The sequence below is a fragment of the Hipposideros armiger genome, unplaced genomic scaffold, assembly GCF_001890085.2.
Source record: "Hipposideros armiger isolate ML-2016 unplaced genomic scaffold, ASM189008v1 scaffold_184, whole genome shotgun sequence".
NCBI classification, from domain to species: domain Eukaryota; kingdom Metazoa; phylum Chordata; class Mammalia; order Chiroptera; family Hipposideridae; genus Hipposideros; species Hipposideros armiger.
The window spans coordinates 831,496-850,390 of record NW_017731534.1 but is presented as its reverse complement, the minus strand read 5'-3'; the positions used below and the strand labels follow the sequence as shown (position 1 = coordinate 850,390).

The following is an 18,895-nucleotide window of genomic DNA, read 5'->3' as shown; positions in this document are numbered from 1 at the left end:
AAGGCATCCTAATTTCTCTTTCCCTTAAGCCAGGGGTAGGCAAACTTTTGAGACGGAAGAGCCAATTGTCCCTCACAACAATTTAAAAATTATTCAATAAATTAACATAAACAAAGGAAATCACCATTATGTGAATAATATCCTTTAAAAATTTTATAAATGAAACTATGATAGTTTTATTTTCATTTTCAATTGTACCACATATACATACCCAAATTGCCGCATGTGGCTCGCAAGCCGCAGTTTGCCGACCCCACCTTAAGCCATTGAGAGAATAGCACAGGACCATCTGAAATAAAGTACAGAGCCCCTAACTTAAGGGGCTTACAGTCTATCTGGAAAGATACCACCTGTGCTAAGGAAATACCAGGAGAACAAAAAAGGGCATGGGAATTGGGACGGCATGGCCTAAAGGATACCAAAGCAAAGACTGCTAAAACCTGAACTGCTGGCACCACCCTTTGGTAGTTAACCACCCAGTGTCTGATTTTGTTATTTAACCTTTCCTGTTTTGATGCACTGTTGCCATGCCGGGACTGTGTTGTTGTGAGCTTCGAAAGCAGAGACCACTTCGAAAGCAGAGACCACGTCTTCTATATCTGTATCTCTTCCTATAGCAACTAGCACAGCCCTTGCCATTTAGGTGCTAAAAAGAAACAAACAAAAGGTTTAGAGTAAATGGGGTTTAGAGGGGGTCAGATATTTTCCACGGCTCCACTGTAGACCAGAATGGGTGTTGCCACTTTAGCTGTGGTGTCCTGGCTAAAGGCCAAGTCCTAATTGTTGATGACCCTTCCCTTTCTGCAAGCTACTCTTAAGGACAGCAGGTTCACAAAAAAGTTCATGAAAGGCCTTAAGAAGCCAAGCCAGCTGTGATGGCCCTGGAGGCTCTGTGCCCGCAGCCTTGCAAGAGCAGAATGCCAAGGCTACGCTGTGGGAAATCGACACCCCAATCTGTATGTCTCAGCTCTTAGAGGTGGAGGTTCACTTGGATTCTGTTTCTTATTTGCCAGTGATGTCTTAAGGTACATCCTACTGCCCTGGGTCACCTGTCTCGAGGATTGCCCCCAGCCTTTTTCATCTGTACATGTATGCTTATTATTTTTTTCAAATGTTGAAATTACAGAAAATTATAAAGAAAAAAATAAAAATTAGTTTTCCTGCAACCCAGAGATAACAAGTTTTAACATTTTGGTGTATACTTGTCTTATGTGTTTGTGTGTGTGTGTGTGTATACGTGTATAAATTTCACGCTACTTAAACTGTGTTTTTTTCTGTCAACAATATATCATATCTTTACATATCAATATGCTTTCACCAAAACATTTTGACATTTGTCTGATATTTCCTTGTGTACCATAATTTATATAAATAATCCATTTTGTTGGCTATTTACATTATTTCCAGGTTTTGATTATTATCAGCAATGCTTCTATAATGGACAAATTTTGGAGCATATCTTCAATTGTGGCTTAGGGTATAACATACAAGCGGATTTTCTGGGCTAAAGGATATACATTTAAGACGTATGCTACATACTTGTGATATTGACCTCTAGACATGTGATACCAATTTATTGTAACTTTGTCTAAATTACTTTCCACATCACAACATTTTTTTCTTATTCTTATTCATTGATAATTTTGTTAATCTGTCTCAAAGATTTGTAATGTTTTCTGTAGATGTTTTTTCATATATTAAGTGCAAAAAGCAGAGAACAGAAAATGAAATATCAGACAAGTGCCTTGTTTGTTTGTTTTGTTTGCTTGTTTGTTGGTTTAGTATGGTTTTTTGTTGTTGTTGTTCTGGTCTAAGTGTGCCTGGCAATGTCAAACTAAACTGAGGAAGCTTGACTCCTGAGGAAGACCCCTTTTGCTTCCCTGGACAAAGCACTGGCGCGCCCACAGAGCCTGGTCGTCGTTACTTCTAGTTTGGAAGCACAGTGACAACTGATGACATTTCTCAGTGTCATCAAACTTTTTCATCATCTGTCAAAGTTTCATTTCACATACTTCCCTAAGATCTGGGCCTACATTATTGGTATTTGTGATGTTTCCTGTATTTATCTTTATCTGCTTCTCTGCACACTGTGGTCCAAAGGTGAACTATTAAAAAAGAGCCATATATTAAACTTGTGAAAATTGGAGGCAAAGAGACCAGGGTTCTAATACTGCTTCTGCTCACCACAGCTGTGCAAGTTCCTTAGCCCATGTGGGGCCCCATTTCCTCGTTGCGAATGGATCTGTATGTCAGTTCAGGAGCCGTGGTGGTGGTTGTGAGAGGGGAGGAGTGCATAGGGCGCCTTTATTCAATACTTAACTTGTGCCCGATACTGTGGACATATTACCTCGCTGGTTAGGTATCACTTTTCTGCATTTTAAAGATGAGGAAGTTGAGGTTCAGAAATCTGAATTAAATTGCCCAGGTCATACGGAGAGTAAATTACAGCTATAACATGTAATCTAGGTTAGCATGACTCCAAAGCCTATTCTAGATATGAGTAACAATAGGAGTATTTTCATTTATTCGTTTATTAAGTATTTATTTAAGACTTACTATGTACCAGACACTGTGCTCAGGTCTGGGAATTCAGTGGTGAATAAATGAGATATGGTTCCCGTCTCATGAAGAGTGCAGTCAAGTTGGGGAAGAGATACGTGAAAAGATGAAATTACAAATATATGATTACCACTTGTGATCAGTACAATGAAATAAAAGAAGAGGGTGTTTGAGAGAATACCAGGGGAGACCTAATTTGAATTGAATGGCCAGGGAAGACATTTTCTTAGGTTGAGATCTAGAAGATACCTGGGAATTAATCAGGCAAGGATGGGAAGAGTGTTTCAACCTTTCCAGGTGGATGGAGCAGCAGAGGGGAGAGAGCTGGTCCAGCTGGCCCCCAACAAGGCTTGTTGGGGAATGAAGATGCCCTGATGATACCCACAGCCAGCTTTCTAGAGAAGGGCTTTGGCCATGTCCAAGTATGTGATATTTCCTTAACATGTTATGTACTGGGGAAAGTCCTACCAGACGTGGAAGTGGCCTCTCCCTTCCCTTGGAAATCCTGGCATGCCATCCAGTTTTGCAATTTCCCAACATACTGCCAGTCAGCTCTGCTGACCTATTGGCCCCTCAGAGCATGAAGTTCATATTATCGTCCCTTGGTTGTTTCTCCATGCTCTTAAGATCCATGGGGCAGAAAGCTGCAGCAGAGCATTCCTTGGGCCCTCTCGTCCACCAGTTTTCTTCATTTTATACCTGGAAATTACGTGCTAAAGATTCAGATGTTCCAGAGAGAAGTTGCTCAGCCCTTTGACTATATACTCATAGGCTCAGGAAATCTAGCAATATTTATTAAATGGGGTCAATATTCTGGATTACAGTGGAAAAGATTAAACGGAAGATGAGATTAAAATACATAGTTCTTTCAGATAGTGCAAAAATAAACTAAGCAACATTTCTGGATTACAGAGAGAAGAATAAAACTGAGTCGCTCATCCTGGATAAGGGGGGAAGCAATAACCTGACTAACAATTCTGGATAAGAGTAGATCTTTCTGGATGATGGGGGAAGGATGACACTGAGCTGCTTTTCTGAATAACAGTGGGAGGAAGCCCAGAAAAGCAAGTAAAGGAGCAGCATCTTCAGCCCACAAGAACTAGCCAACAGGAGGGAGTGTGAGCAACGGTCACTTCCTACTGTGGACATCAAGCACAAACAGAGGAAGCCGTGCCTGGGGACACAGGTGCCCTGGGGTTTGTTTATTTCCAAGGCCTTCCATTGCTGCTCCATATGGCCTGGGGCCAGTAGGCCTCACGTAGTCTCAGCCACCATGTTCTTAAAAGCACATGTGTGACCCTCCGAAGGCATTCCACAGCGACAGAGATACAAAGCTAGCCTCGTCTTTGAACTGCCCACCTGGAATGACCTAGGAATAAAATTTGGGGATGCCGAGAATGGGACAATTTAGTCATTGAGGCTTGTGAGGTGTTACACTCAGAAGGGAAATTAGTCACATCCAGTCTCAATCCTTCATTTTACAGTTGAGCAAACTGGGGCCTTGTTTGCTCAAGGCAGATGGGAAATTATTTGTCCAAGGCCTCACAGGCAGATGACGGCAGAGCTAGGCCTCGAGGGTACTGTGCTGAGTGGAGTAAGAGAAAGACAAACACCATAAGATTTCACTTATGTGTGGAATCTAAAGAACAAAATCAACAACAACAACAAAAATAAAAACAGAAATAAACTCAGATACAGAGAACATTCTGATGGTTGCCAGACGGGAGGGGGCTGGAAAGATGGGAGAAAAGGGAAAGGGATTAAGAAGTACAAACTGGTAGTTACAAAATAGTCATGGGGATGTAGGGTATAGCACAAGGAATATAGTCAATGATATTATAATAACTATGTATGCTGTCAGATGGGTACTAGATTTATCAGGGTGATCACTTCATAAGTTATATAAATGTCTAATCACTATGTTATACACCTGAACCTAATATAATATTTTATGTAATCTGCAATTGAAAAATTAAAAATTATTTCAAAAAGACAAAGAAAATGAATTCTGTGAATTAGGCACAGTGCCAGGTGTTTTTAACGTGTTTTTAACTCATTTAATTCTCCTAACCCCATGAAGGAGATATTAGTTCCATTTTACAGCTGTTGAACTGAGACTCAAAGAGATTCAGCATCTTGTCTCAGGCCACAGATGTGGCCTCGCCAGTACTGGAACCTCGCTCTGCTTGAAAACAGAGCCTGAGCTTTTTCTATTCCAGCTGACTGGACACGTCAATTGATTCTCAAGATCATTGCTGATGTGATAAAACCTGGGACAAAACTAGGCAAGATTAGTGACATCTACCCTTTCCTGTGGTGTCGGCAAAGGAGGAGCAGTCAGTTCTTTCCTCAGGCGTGAAGGTGGGGTGATTAACAGTATTGACTCTCTAGTCTCAAATCATAATTCATGTTGTGGAGAAATTATCATGTGGATAAATTAAGGGTCTCTGATTTCATGTTATGTAGGGTTACTCCAATGGCTGTTTTCCTTTGGCTGATGTGCTCTTTCTGTTCTTATGGGTAATACTTATGCCCTAATTTAATCACTTAGATTTGGTGTTCACACAGATTAGTTTAAAAAGTCTGCATATAATTTGTTTCTGACACACCTTTGGCCAATAACCACAAAATCCCTCTCATGACTGAAGTCCTTCTATGACAAGTTCTTTAAAAAATTAGATCCCCTTCAGATGAATTATTAATAAAAAATAAAGTGATAGCCAGTAGTATGGGCATGCTTGGGCTTTTGGCCAACAAATAAACCATCTGTGAGAAAGAAAACATGCTGACAACTTTGGACTCCGGTCTCTGTGGCTGCACTGAGTGTTGACCTCACTGGTAATTACCCAAATTAATTGCCTTCTGGGTTGCATTCTCTCATCGTGAAAACTTCTTTTCCCAAGTCAAACCACGTGGGTTAAAAATGAGAAAACAAAAGCAAAAACTGCTGTCCACACCCAGAAGCCCCTTCTGTCAGGGATTGCAAGTGGACCCTGGAGAGCCATTAGAGGGCTTTGGAGGGCTGGGCATCATCGCATACCATACATAGGTGGAGGGCTTGTTATTCTGTTTCCCGCCTACGAGAGGATACCCCTATTGTTTCTGAAAATGCTGACCAGGACCCACACTTCCAACAACAAAAATTCCTCTACCCCTTCAACGGCAGCAAATGCGGCAGAAGCACCAGCCACAGATAAGTGTTTTTGATGAATTGCAAGATGGAGAGGGTTTGCAGTGCTCCCAGCCGTGCTGATACCGAATGCCTTTAAGATACAGCCTTTCCCATCCTAATCTACAAAGGAAACAGGAAAAAGGAACTTAAAACTCCCTGTGCTCAGACAGAAATGAGACTGTTACCGCCTGCTTCTGTGCTGTTCCTTCTTGCCTCTGCCTTGTAAACAAGACCTAGTAGAACGTGAGAATGGAAAGTCAGAAACCTGGGGGTGCTTGAAAGAATCCCTGGGACCTCACGCACATCTGCGGAACCTGAATGGAGAGACTGGGGGAAGTATGGACTGTTTAGCCGGCTTCATTCTCTGCGGAGTCAGCTTGCTCCTTTCTGGTAAGATTTGACTTTAGTGTTTTGATTTAGTATATATATATTTTTAAACAGAGTTAGCGATTCTGGGCTCTCTCACTATTTCTTTGCGCTGGTTAACAAGAAGCAGCTGTGGCTTAGGCACTGTTTATTTAATACATAATGCTCCATTTAATCGATGTAAGGACTGACATGCAAAGTCTTCGTGGCATGGACTAATTTTTCTAGAGTTTCTCTTCTGTGGAATTGCTACCTGTGTTGCCATAGACGCTATAAGATCTGATAAGTTCACTTTATTTGAAGTGATTCACTTACTATGGTGCATAATTTTACTGCTCCTCATTTAGGATTATTTCCTTATTTTAAAAAAGCACAAGAAACCTGGTTTTACCTGCTTCAAAGAAAATCTGAAGTAATTTTTTTAAATACCGAAATTGATGCTGAGAATTCTGGGGGCCCATTTAAGGCAGTGTACAGATTGTCATTTTTAAATGAGAACAAAAATGCTTTTCTATAGATTTCGTGCCTGTGTACTATTTTAATCAAAACAGTAAAATTTGTCAGAATAGGTTTATTTATTTTTTTTACAGCTGGAGTCAGGGTGGGGGGTCAAGCTATAGAATTATTTTTATTTAAAATATTTGGCATATAGTAATTCATAAAGTCTTTTTGGCCCAATGAAATGAAAGTTTTGGCAATTACCCAGATCACTGGGCACAGGCGAGCATGGAGACCTGTTGTGGAGCTAAGGAATGGTTTGGCTTGAATGTGTGTAGATTTCGTGTCTGCTGCTCAGATTCCCTAAATAGTGGCATGCCGCTAAAGTTCACTCACTCTGTGGGACACTGGCTGAAAGGGGTGTCAAAGCCTGAAGTGCAAATCACAACTGTAATCACCATCAATCTCTCCCCTTCAGTTTGAAAGCGCTCTAGTGATTGTAATGGAAATAGAATTGATATTGGAAATGGGGAAAATTTATTGAACTTCATGGTGCAGGCTATATTACATTAATAGAATTCGATAAAAATATACACAAGTATCTGTTGTTTTTCTACACGTTTGAAATCTTAAAGAGTCAGAAATGAATTCAATAAAAGAACAGAATGGTATGTAATTTGTTTATAGCTCTCCAGTTTGCTTTCAACAACCAGTTATATTGAGGTTTTACTAATATTTTTAAGACTAAGAATATGGAATAAAAATTGCTGAAAATGAAAGATTATCTGAAATGGTTTCAATATTTATGCAGGAAATGTTTATATCAATATAGAAATATTGATCCCCCCAATAATATGCACCTTTAAACAAAATAATCATGATTTCATTTGAGTTTCCTTTTTTTTCTATGTAACATATTTATCAGTGCCATGAAATCTGGAATTGATTCTACACCAGGGATTATAGTAATCAAAGCCCAGGGCTTTCTATTTGCTCTGAGATACTTTTTAGGTTAAATAATACATACACAACTGTTTTAATTCATTCTCTCCCACCCCCCATTGATTGTCATGGCACTTGGCAATATAGACTTAGAAAAGCTGTCATAAAATCAAACAAAAAAGTTATGCAGCCAAAAGAGTTGCTCCATGTTTAGAACTTAGTTCCCTGAAAACACAACACTTGTTTCATCAGGGAGAGAGACCCAAGGAGAGGGGTTTCATGTTCCTGTTACAAAGGGAGGGTGACACTAGCAAGGTTGGTTTCTGGGAAAGGTTTGCTGTGTTGAATCCTAACTTACGTTCCCAGTCTGAGCCTCCATGAACACGAATACCCAAGGCTTGTTAACTGCGATAGCAAGAATCCAGCATGATTGTGTCTCCAGGCATAGAAGCCCATTCTTCAAACCATTGCTATCTGGTAGACGATAGTAATGGAGCAAGGAACTTAGGGATTATGGGTTTCTCTCTCAAGTCCAGTTGGTTGTTTCCCATTCCTTTTCATGTGAACAAATAGAACTGAAAAATATGTCACATTTGCCTCAGTGAAGGTGGCTCTGGGTGACAGACGTCAACCCAAAGAGGGTTGGAGGAGGTATATGATTTTCAGAAGACTTCCCTCAGACCTATCTAGATTCTGGTACATTCGCTTCCCAGTTGAGAATCATGGCCAATTTCAGGTTACAAACAAGTTGTAAGAAACATAAGAGCTTTGCCCTACTTCCCCATCCTCACCAAACCAGGCTGTTCTTTTTTCAAGAGTTGTGTACACAGAAAAACAAAGTGAATCACTCTGCTTTATCATAGTGCATCCTCTGTGATCAACACTGACCCAATGGGAAGCCTAGTCACATGCCTTCATTCCTCTTCCCTGTCTCATTTGACATTTTAAATAACACCCTGGATTCAGAGATACTGGATATCTTGTCTGGAGTGGCAGAGGAAATTCGGTTTAGGCATACCTCAGAGACATGGTGGGTTCAATTCCAGACCGCCACAATAAAGCGAGTCATAATTCTTTTGCTGGTGGAGGATTTTGCTTTCAATATTTAAAAATGCAGTATCTGTGAAGCACAACAAAGCAAAGTGCTATAAAATGAGGTATGCCTGTATTAGGTCAGGGAAGTGATTCCAGATGGAACCTCCTCATTAGGGCTGGTTTTGGAAGCATAGTATCAAGTGTGACTAATCAAGGGTGGAGGTCTAGAAGCTGAGATCCGAGACACACCTGGGAATTATTGTTAGAGGGAGGAGCTTTGCTTTCCTCACAGATGCTCCCTCCTAGGCATTGTCTTTGTTGGGAGATTTCTGCATTGCCTTTACTGCCCTACCCTGGAGAGCTTCCTGTAAGAGCTTAGTTCTTTTAAGACATCCATCCAGGAGGAAAGGACTCTTCCAAGTCCACCTCAGAAGACTATGGTATGTCCACTAGGGCATGAAGATAGGAGGGCTCCGATTTGGTCTCACATTACCAATTCATCTCCTGGCGCCCTACCCTTGAAAAGGTGTGTGTGTGTGTGTGTGTGTGTGTGTGTGTGTGTGTGTGTGTGTGTGTGTGTGTGTGTGTGTGTGTGTGTGTGTGTGTGTGTGTGTGTGTGTGTGTCCGTGTGTGTCCTGCTTATTCCCTGTTGATGGCTTATTGGTTAGAACACAGAATCAGGGTTCAAATAGATTTCTCTAGGCTGGAAGGGTGGATTCAACCCAAAAGATACCATTTCAAAATAGATAAATCCCAAGTTATACAACTGGATTAAAAAAATCAGTTGTGTATGTTCAATGTGAGAGAGACCTGGTTTGGTAAAAGTTCTAGTGTCACCACGTATCACCAAGTTTTGGTGACATGCAAAATTCATAGGAGTCAACACATGCTCTGCCTGCTGAAAAGGTAATGCATAAGCTGTAACAGTTTGCATTAGTAGAAACACAAGGCCCAAATTAGAAATATCAATAGCAATTGCTTTACTCTTCTGCTCAGAGCATTTCCATTGAACACTGAAAACACTGAGAAATTTGACAGCAAACATGGTAGGGAAGCAAGAAGGTAAGTGCTTTAGAAACCATACCACATGGGAATGTTTAGCCAGGAGAAAAGAGATTAATAGCAGTGTTTTTAAGGGTTTCCAATATAGAAGACATCATAGAGGGACATTGTATTTCACCAGATCTAGGATCCAGGGGTGGAGGGCGTTGCACAAAGATAGAGCTTGGCTTACTTATGAAAACCTTCTAAAAATTCGATCGGCTTCTCCATGAGGAGTGGGCTCCCACACTGGAGAGTGTTCAGGCATAAGCTGGGTGATCATTTATTAGGAATGTGAAAGGAGGATGTAGAGTGTGGTCCTTATTACCCTGCCTTTCACATCCTTTTCATTTCACTGTCTGTAGCTCCTCACTTATCACTTAGGTGGATAAGCGTTCAGAAAAGCCACCAATATCTGTGTCCAAAGAAACGAAACTGGGTGAGTTTCCATAATGTGCACCCACATGTAGTCACTTTGCTCTGAATTTGAACTTAACATGGTTTGTGAGATTTAAAAAAAAAGCAAGCCGGGCTGGCCAAGTGGTGCGTTGGTTAAGAGTTGGCTTGGGGCGCCAGCTTTGAGCATCAGGGCCTTGGTTCAGATCCCACATGAAGGCCAGTGATGCTGCGCCCTCTACAGCTAAGATGCTGAACAACAGCTCGACCTGGAGCTTGGCTGCCGTGAGTCGCTGGTGACGGCACAGGCAGCAGTGAAGCTGCAGTGGACTGCCATGAGCTACCGTGAGTGGCTGGCAGCCAGCGTGAGCTGCCAAGAGCTGCCATGAGTGGCTGTCCAGAGGCCAGCGACAGATCTTCCTCACCCCGGAAGAGTGCAATGATAATACCAACATGGGCCAGTGAAGCGACATCCTCCACAACTAGACTGAAGAACAGAAGGGCAGCAACTTGTCTGTTCCCCTTCCCCGATTCCCCAACGCGATTCCCCTTCTCCAGTTCCCCAATAAAATCTTTAAAAAAAAAAACCCAAAAAATATACATGCACATGTGCTGTGATGACTTCCTTTTGAAGCCACTGCTCAATGGCACTGAGGGGGAGCTGACCAGGAATGTAGAAGAAGGAGTAAGAGAATGGATTGTGAAGTCCCAGACCTGGGTTAAGCTCAAATTCGATGACCGTGGACAAATGATTTGATTTATCTAAGCCACAGTTTTCTCATATTTTATGGATGACCATATCTCTTTCCCAGAGCTGTGATAGGCATCAAGTGTGATAATGCATGTAAAGTATTTAGCCAGTAAGAACTCTTTTAATGAATGAAGCTAGCATAATCAAAAGAAAAGTGTTGCTATGATCCTAGTGCTAGTTCAACACTGATTGAATCTTTTCCAGGGTGTGGGGGGCCACTGCTACTCATATTAGTAGAAGCAGTCTCTTTCTAAAAGGACCTCAACATAATCCACTTCCTCACATTTTGTGCTGGTCACTCCCAAGTTGACAAGCCAGAACACTTGGCCCACTGTCCAGTGCTTTTCCTCACCTATCCATTCATCCCTGCTCATGGCCCTTCTACTGCAGCCAGGCCCATCTCCACAATCATGCATTCTTCCTCTTGGCTCTTGTTCATGGTGTTCCATCCTTTTGGAAATGATGTTCTCCGTGTTCACTCTGCAAACACAACTCAACTTGCCTAGGCCAACTCTTCCTGATGACGTTTTTTCCCTGATTCTGAGTTCCCTTACCACAAGGTGTGTCTCTGAGCTTTGGGCACATAGATTTACCTGAATTAGCCTTTATCATCCTTGACAACAGAGACTATTTTATTCTCCATAGTTCATGCTTTTGATGTTTAGTAATCTTATTGGAGTTTTATATGCCATTGTGAGAAACTGCTGGTATGCCACAGCATACCTGAAATAAGGAATGTTATAGTAAGGGTTTTAGCCACATTGAAATAATAATAATAATTATTATAATAATACCACCAATAAATCAATTTAATATACATTGCAAGTAGTATTCATTCATATCTTAAAAAGCTGCCTTAGGGCCGGCTGAGTGGTGCATTGGTTAAGAGCTGGCTTGGGATGCCAGAGGGCCCCGGTTCAGATCCCACATATGAGGGCCAGTGACACTGCCCTCCATAGCTAAGAAGCTGAAAAACAGCTCAACCTAGATCTGGGCTGCCGTGAGTTGCCGGCGATGGTGTAGACTGCAGCCCCTGCAGTGGGTTGCCATGGGCTACCGTGTGTAGCCAGCAGCCAGCGTAAGCGGCCAGCAGCCGCTGTGAGCGGCTGTCCAGAAGCCAGTGACTGATCTGCCTCGCCCGGGAAGAGCGCAATGATGGTGCCAACTTGGGTCAGTGAAGCAACGTCCTCCACAACTAGACTGAAGAACAAAAGGACAGCAACTTGTCTGTTCCCCTTCCCCCCAATTCTACAGCGCTGTTCGCATCCCCCAATTCCCCAATTAAAAAAAAAACTGCCTTATGTTAAATATTTGATGTGAATAAGGTCAAAAGCAATCTTTTCCTTCCCTTAGGTGTGAAATAAAAAGATAGACTTATGAAAGTGGTTTAACCAGGCCTTTACCTGATATTAGATACTGTACAATTGTTGAATACTACCTAAAGATATACATTTTATTCAATAGACATTTATTGAGTTATTACCTGCCTATCATTCATTCATTCATTCACTCACCTATTTGAGTTAATGAAGACATATTGAGGACTTACTTTGTGCTAAATACTGTCTTGGATACCAGGAATGCAAAAAAGAATGAGTAATTTTTCCCCTTGCTAAACTCACATTTTACTAGAAAAGATGAAAAAAGGTAGATGAATTATATGATGTTGTGATAAATTATATAATAGGGGTATATACACAATCTAGCTTTCCAAGAGCTACAAAATTTTTATTGGCTCCAATAAAAAAGACAATGAAATTTTAAAATGTAAATTACATAAATGTTTAATTAAATGTCTAAAAACCTATGTCAACTTTTTTTCTTTTTCTTTTTTTAAAAAATATTTCATTGGGGAATTGAGGGAAGGGAACAGCGTTGGGGAATCAGGGGAAGGGGAACAGACAAGTTGCTGTCCTTTTGTTCTTCAGTCTAGTTGTGGACGATGTTGCTTTACTGGCCCATGTGGTATTATCATTGTGCTTTTCCCAGGTGAGGCAGATTGGTCGCGGCCTCTGGACGGCCACTCACGGCGGCTCTTGGCAGCTCATACCAGCTACCGGCCACTCACGCTGGCTGCTGGCCACTCACAGTAGCTTATGGCAGCCCACTGCAGCAGGGGCTGCAGCCTACGCTGTCGCCGGTGACTCGACTCACGGCAGCCCAGCTCCAGGTCGAGCTGTTGTTCACCACCTTAGCTGTAGAGGGTGCAGCATCACTGGCGCTCATGTGGGATCTGAACCAGGGCCCTGCTGCTCAGAACTGGCGTCCCAAGCCAGCTCTTAACCAATGCGCCACTCAGCTGGCCCAATGTCAACTTTTTTAATTGCTAAATTTAGTATGAGTAAAATTAATATTTAAAAATAATCTGTAGGTTAGATTTTTTGTACTTTGCAAGAACTCCTAATAGGAGTGAATACTGCCAAAAGTTATGACCAATTATAGTTATGAGTTACTTGTAGCCAAAAAACTATTTTAAAACTAAGAAGATGAAAAGGGAAGAAAGGACTTTCCATTAGAGGGAGTGGGGAGCGAGAAATGGGGCAAGCGTGAAGAAGTTGAGTAAGGCTGGAATGTAGGTAGGGAATTAAGGTTTGGGTCAGATTGGGAAGGGCCTTGTAGGCTATTTCAAGTATCTTGTACCTCACGCTGTACATGTTGAAATTTAGCATGGTGTTTGTTCTATCATGTTGGATTTATGTCTTGGGAAATTCACTCTCATAATGGTGTAGAGGATGGATTGACATGGTAGACCTGTAGGCCTGGACCAGTTTGGCTTCCCAACACTTCAGGTAGGAAGGTCTGTATGTAGAGAGGGATTAAATGTGTTTAGGAGGTGACACTGTAGGAGCTGGTGATTGGTTGCTTATGGGAGGTTGAGAGATATGGGGGAGAATCAGCATTTCTCCAGAGTTCTGGATTGGGTACTGGAGTGCCATTCAGTGTGCTGAAACATGGCAGATGGAACTGGTTAGAGATGGGCTGAGATGGAGCAAGTATTCTGTACATGTTGATTTTTGAGGTTCCACGTAAAGGGGAATATTTAGCAAAAGTTGGGTCTCAGAAGAAGGGGATTGGGCAAGGGATTGAGACAGAAATCTTTGGTTTATGGCAGGTGAAGCCATGGGCGTGAATGTATACTAAGCTTTAAGTGAAGGGACGAGAGAGAGAGAGAGAGAGAGAGAGAGAGAGAGAGAGAGAGAGAGAGAGAGAGAGAGAGAGAGGTAATAGCCAAGGGAGCTCGTAGGAGAAGCAAATCCAATCAGATTCCTTTCCTGAGATTTTAGAGAATTGATGTCATGGTAGCTAAGGAAGGAGAGAGTTTTAAGAAAGGGATGGTGAGATGAGGGCAGCAGAGTGAGAGCCTCAGGGCCTGGCGTGGGGGAACCAGACTGCAGGTGTGTTGTTTTACAGAGAGCCAGCTGCACTGATAGCACTACGAACCCAAACTGGAATGGATGTCAGAAGATCAGCTGGCGTCACTCCCAGCCTTCAGGAAAGGGAATGTCTAAAGTTGCCTCCCTTATTTCTGGAATTTAAAACTGATAACCCAATTCCCACCAGTCTGTCCAGGCTATTCCTTAACTCACATCACACGTGCAGAATGTTTTTTAGATTGAACCATGCTTGCTTTTTTATACATTCCCCAACTGCGCCCCGCCCCCCCGACCTGCCTCCTTTTGTCCCTTCAGAAATCTGACTGTCCTCCCTGTGTTCCTTCCCAAAGGCTGCAGAGACAGGTGTGGGGATGTGGGTCTTCCAGATGGATAGCATCCTGACTCTTTACAACACATGTGTTGATGAGAGAGAGTGCATTCCCACTACCTCCTGATGCTGTGTCTAACGTGGCATGGGTGTATCAACGACAGGGAGGAAATGTAAAGACTGGCCAAAAATCCCGTCAGGCAGCCTGTTGAGGGGCATGGTGGGTGGCTGCTGTTTGCTCTCTGCCTGTCACAGACCCTTGCCCAGGGCTTGACCAGTGAGGTGTGTGCAGTGGTCACACCCATCTCAGTAGATCTGTCAGCTTTCCCGCTTTTGTTAGAGGGTGATATCATGCTTCCTGGGGGGAGCGCTGGAAGACAATGCTCGGCCACTTTCCTCCAGATACAATAGGCGGAGTCAGGAAGGCAGTATTGACATTGCCGGGCTGGGGAGGCACTCGCTGCTCTGCAGGGCCGTCAGATGGTGAACCAGCTTAACCTTGGCACATAGGGCCTGGGTTGTGCAAGGCGTCTGGCCGCAGAGCCAAGGGGACTCCACCCTGGGGACAGGAGTGTGTTAGACATCTGGGAATCTGGGATGGGCTTCAAATTCCGATCCCTCTGTCAAAAACAATCACAAAACTGTAATAGTACCAGCACTAAAAAAACCAAACCAAAACAAAAAAAACAACTACTAGAGATGAATACCCCTATTTACGAAGTGTTTAATATGATTTTTTTGTATCTCCCAACAACCCGGCACAATAGCTATTATTATTCACTTTTTAATAGATGATGAATCTGAGGCTCACAAAGGTTAATTAAGCGAGTTGCCCGATGTTAAAATGTAGTAGACATGCAGTATTTTGGACTGTCTAATATCCCCACTTTATAAGAGCTACCATGATTTCCCTTTGTGTGATTCTGATGGGACTGCCAATCACTGAGCACCCATCTGACAATAGCAGTTGGTTCAGATGGAAAATGAGTGACCTACTGGGTCAGTTAGACAATTTCTCTGGGAGTTTATGAGCAAGCTGTTCTTTGTTCAGTGAGGACACTGTACACCTGAAGCTGCCATCTTACCTGGGCACTTGAAGACAGTGGTCTTTGGTAGGAAAGAATGAGAACAATAACAGAGAGAACAGAACCAAGACAGGTCCTCTGGTAGTATTTTAGCACTGGGTCCAGTGATTTTAGATCAGAGATCCATCCCTGTACCTTCCAATTATGGGATCCAGTCACTCTAACTTGACTGTACTATTTCGAGTTGGTTTCCGTCTCTTGAAAGTGACCCCATGGTCTCAGCAGGAAATGATGGAGACCTGAGTTAAGTTAAGACTGACCTGAACCCAAATTCCGAGCTCTTTTAAACATATCACTGTGCAACCTTCTAACTAGTACTTCCTGGTCATCTCAGGCTGGTTCCTAGGAAATTAGGCTGAGAACAGTATGTAATCATGTGGTTTGGGGGAAGAGCGTAAAAGAGACACTACTTAAAAGTTTTTAGTAGAGTGTTGGTACATGATGACCACTCAGTAAAATCAGATGGTCTTAATTGTTTGCTTATAAACAAAGCTGGAGACTGTAATGTTGCCTCCAGTCCTTTCAAAGCACATCTCCATCCATGAGGGCCGGTGACTCTATTTCATGCCAGATGGAACTCTGCAGCTTTCCTTGGTGAAAATCAACATTGGTACGCTAATCTTGGCCTTGTCTCAGGGACAAAGAGAGAAAAGCCTAGAGCTGTGCATTCTCGGACTTTTGTTGAAAATCTGGAGTATCAGGTGGGGGAATTCCTTCCTGTGGCTCTACCAGCTTGCAAGATGGTGCTCCCTACTTTTCTCCTGCCAGCCCCCAACTTCCTCTTATCTCTGGTCCTGACTGAACAGATGAATTGTCTTCTGTAGGTACCCACTTCATTTATCCCAAACCTAATTCCTAGTTCTTGACAATTTACTGCAAAATTTTCATTTCCAAGTAGACTGTGCCTCACCTCTGCCTAAGCTCATTATTAGATTTTTGGACCTATCCTGGATTGAGAGAGAGAGAAAGAGAGAGTAAGAGAGAGAGAAAATGAATAGCTCTGCCCCCATTTCACCACCATCTTTCCTCTAATTCCTCCTCTTACTCTCAGTTCCTGTTGTGTCCAGCACCTCTTGATTCTAGAAAGCACTTTCTAATCTTCCAGGGTTGATTTAAATGCCCAGCTATTTACTATTCATTGCTACCACTGCAGAATCACAGAACAGGGTGGAGGTGGTAGTTGGTTGTGGTGAGCAGCTTTTTAGAAGCCAGTCTTTGTCTGCCTCTCCAGGCTTTTTGGTTCTCAGTCCCTCGTGCTGTGCTGGCAGTATATTTCAATCATGCCAGGCTCTTTGCAGTTTCACGTTCAAGTCTCCTTACCTTTGTGTATGCTGTTTCTTCTGCCCCAAAGGCCCTCCTCACATTTTCTTCTTCATCTGTCTGACTTATTCGTGCTTTAAAGTTTATCTCAGGTGCTATTTCTTCTACGAAGTCTCCTTTAACCTCCTTACGTGGATGAGGACCCTGGATTCCACCTGAGGCAAAGACATATGTGCAGGTAGATTGTTTGATGAGCGATCCCGGGGAGCAAGAGTGATGGACTAGGTGACTAGAGCCGTACCAGGATGCATGACCATGCTGACCACTGCTACGGCGTCTGGTGCTACAGACCTTCTGAGGGGCCTTCAGAAATGAGACTCAGAACTGTTCACCTGTGAAGGAGATGGAGAGGCAGTCATCTGTTGCTGTATTCCCACCTTGTTCAGGAGCTATGTAGATGGGAGGAGCTAGTGTGTTACTGCTGGTGTCCTGTGCTCTCCATGCCAGAGAAAGTCCCCGGGGAGGAAGTGAGATATTGTTGGGTCTGGCTTACAGATGGTGGAGGCCTGCACAGACGTGGCCCCTGCAGCAGAGCTGGGATGGGGCGGATTTGCACTGACACCCAAGAGGTGTCGGATACAGGCACCCTTGTGCTTGCCGGTTCATTGTACTTGGAACGTTAAATTACAAGTTACAGTTTGCTTGTTGGTTTTACCCACTAGGTTATGTATGAGCTTTGTTTGGCATTTCAATATTCTCAGCACCAGACATAGTATCCTGGCCGGCAGAGGAATGCTGTAATAAATGGCCTTACGTTAGATGAAATGTGCTGACCTAGTGCTTCCCTACGTGTGCTACATATTCTACTGCTGGCCTGAAAGATGATTTTATGTGGTGCTTGGAAGAATGTTGTTATTTATAATATTTATTAGTATGTAGATACAGATATGTGTGTCTGTGTATCAGCTCAATCATGTAATTTTATGAATATTCTGGCTTAATATGAGGCTAAGGAAAAAAGATGAGTTAATTTAAAGAGAATGGTTAACAGAATAATTGTACAAGTAGCATGTAGGCGCAGCAAGAATCATGAAAGTGATGCATAAATTAATGCAGTTTGGGAGACCCTGCTGTGACTGAGTGTGTGAGTTCTTTTAAGAACTCGTGGGGGGAGGAGGTCGGCCAAGTGCCTCAGTTGGTTAAGAGTTAGCTAAAGAGCACGAACTCTGAGCAACAGGACCGCAGGTTCAGTTCCCACATGGACCAGTGACCCTAGAGCTGAGCTGCCACTGAGCTGCCAACAGGTGGCCGGATGGCTCAGCTGATGAGAGCACGTGCTCCTAACAACAAGACTGCCTGTTCAATGGTGGGCTACGCCTGCCCGCAACTAAGACTGAACTCAGCACCTTGAGCTGAGCTGCCGCCCGGATGGCTCAGTGGATAGAGCACGCGCTCTTAGCAACAAGGCTTTGGGTTTGACTCCCACATGGGATGGTGGCTATACCCACCCACAACTAAGACTGTAACACAGCACCTTGAGCTTAGAGGCCACAAACTGCCAACAGGCAGCCAGATGGCGACTGGCACCCTCCACAACTAAGATTGAAGAACAACAACTTGGCTGGTCCCCCTCCCCAATTCCCCAACACTGTTCCCCCCCCCAATTCCCCAAATAAAATAATTAAATTAATTAATTCATAAATAAAATAAAAAGATACCTTTGGGCGGAGAAAAAAGAACTCGTGTGTGAGCACGCTCGTGTGTGTGCGCGTGTGTTCAAATAAAAAATAGAAAAGTAATTTGGGCACATAATTAATATTATCCTAGTGACATGAACAAAATAAAAGAAAGTCTCATGGTGATCAACCTGTCTCAGAATGACTCTCTTGGACTCTAATCTTGCTTCTCCTAGGAAATCTGCAAGGCGGGTATTTGTTACTAAATTACAAGATCTTGTGTACCCCTTGGGCATCCCTCAAAAAAGGCCCAGCTGTAAGCCAGAAAGCCAGTGGGCAATGCCCACCAAGGGAGGAATGGGTGGATGAGTTGTAGTCATTCATCCACGCTAACATTGACGGAGCCCTTTCTATGGACTGGGAATCTGCTTGGCATTGGAGTTACACAGATGTTAAGAGAGGGACCTGACCT

The 18,895-nt window shown here is 43.0% G+C and overlaps 1 protein-coding gene across 2 annotated transcripts in view; it reads left to right on the top strand.

Annotated features, from left to right (window-relative positions):
- The first annotated feature begins 5,563 nt into the window (after window positions 1-5,563).
- The window catches only part of TEK (TEK receptor tyrosine kinase), a 112,810-nt gene continuing 99,478 nt past the window's right edge, over window positions 5,564-18,895 (top strand). For both annotated transcript variants that reach the window (XM_019652686.1, XM_019652685.1), the window contains exon 1: window positions 5,564-6,121. In XM_019652686.1, coding sequence (XP_019508231.1) covers window positions 6,070-6,121 — 52 coding nt within the window. In that variant the 5' untranslated portion in view covers window positions 5,564-6,069. The remainder of the gene's footprint in view (window positions 6,122-18,895) is intronic.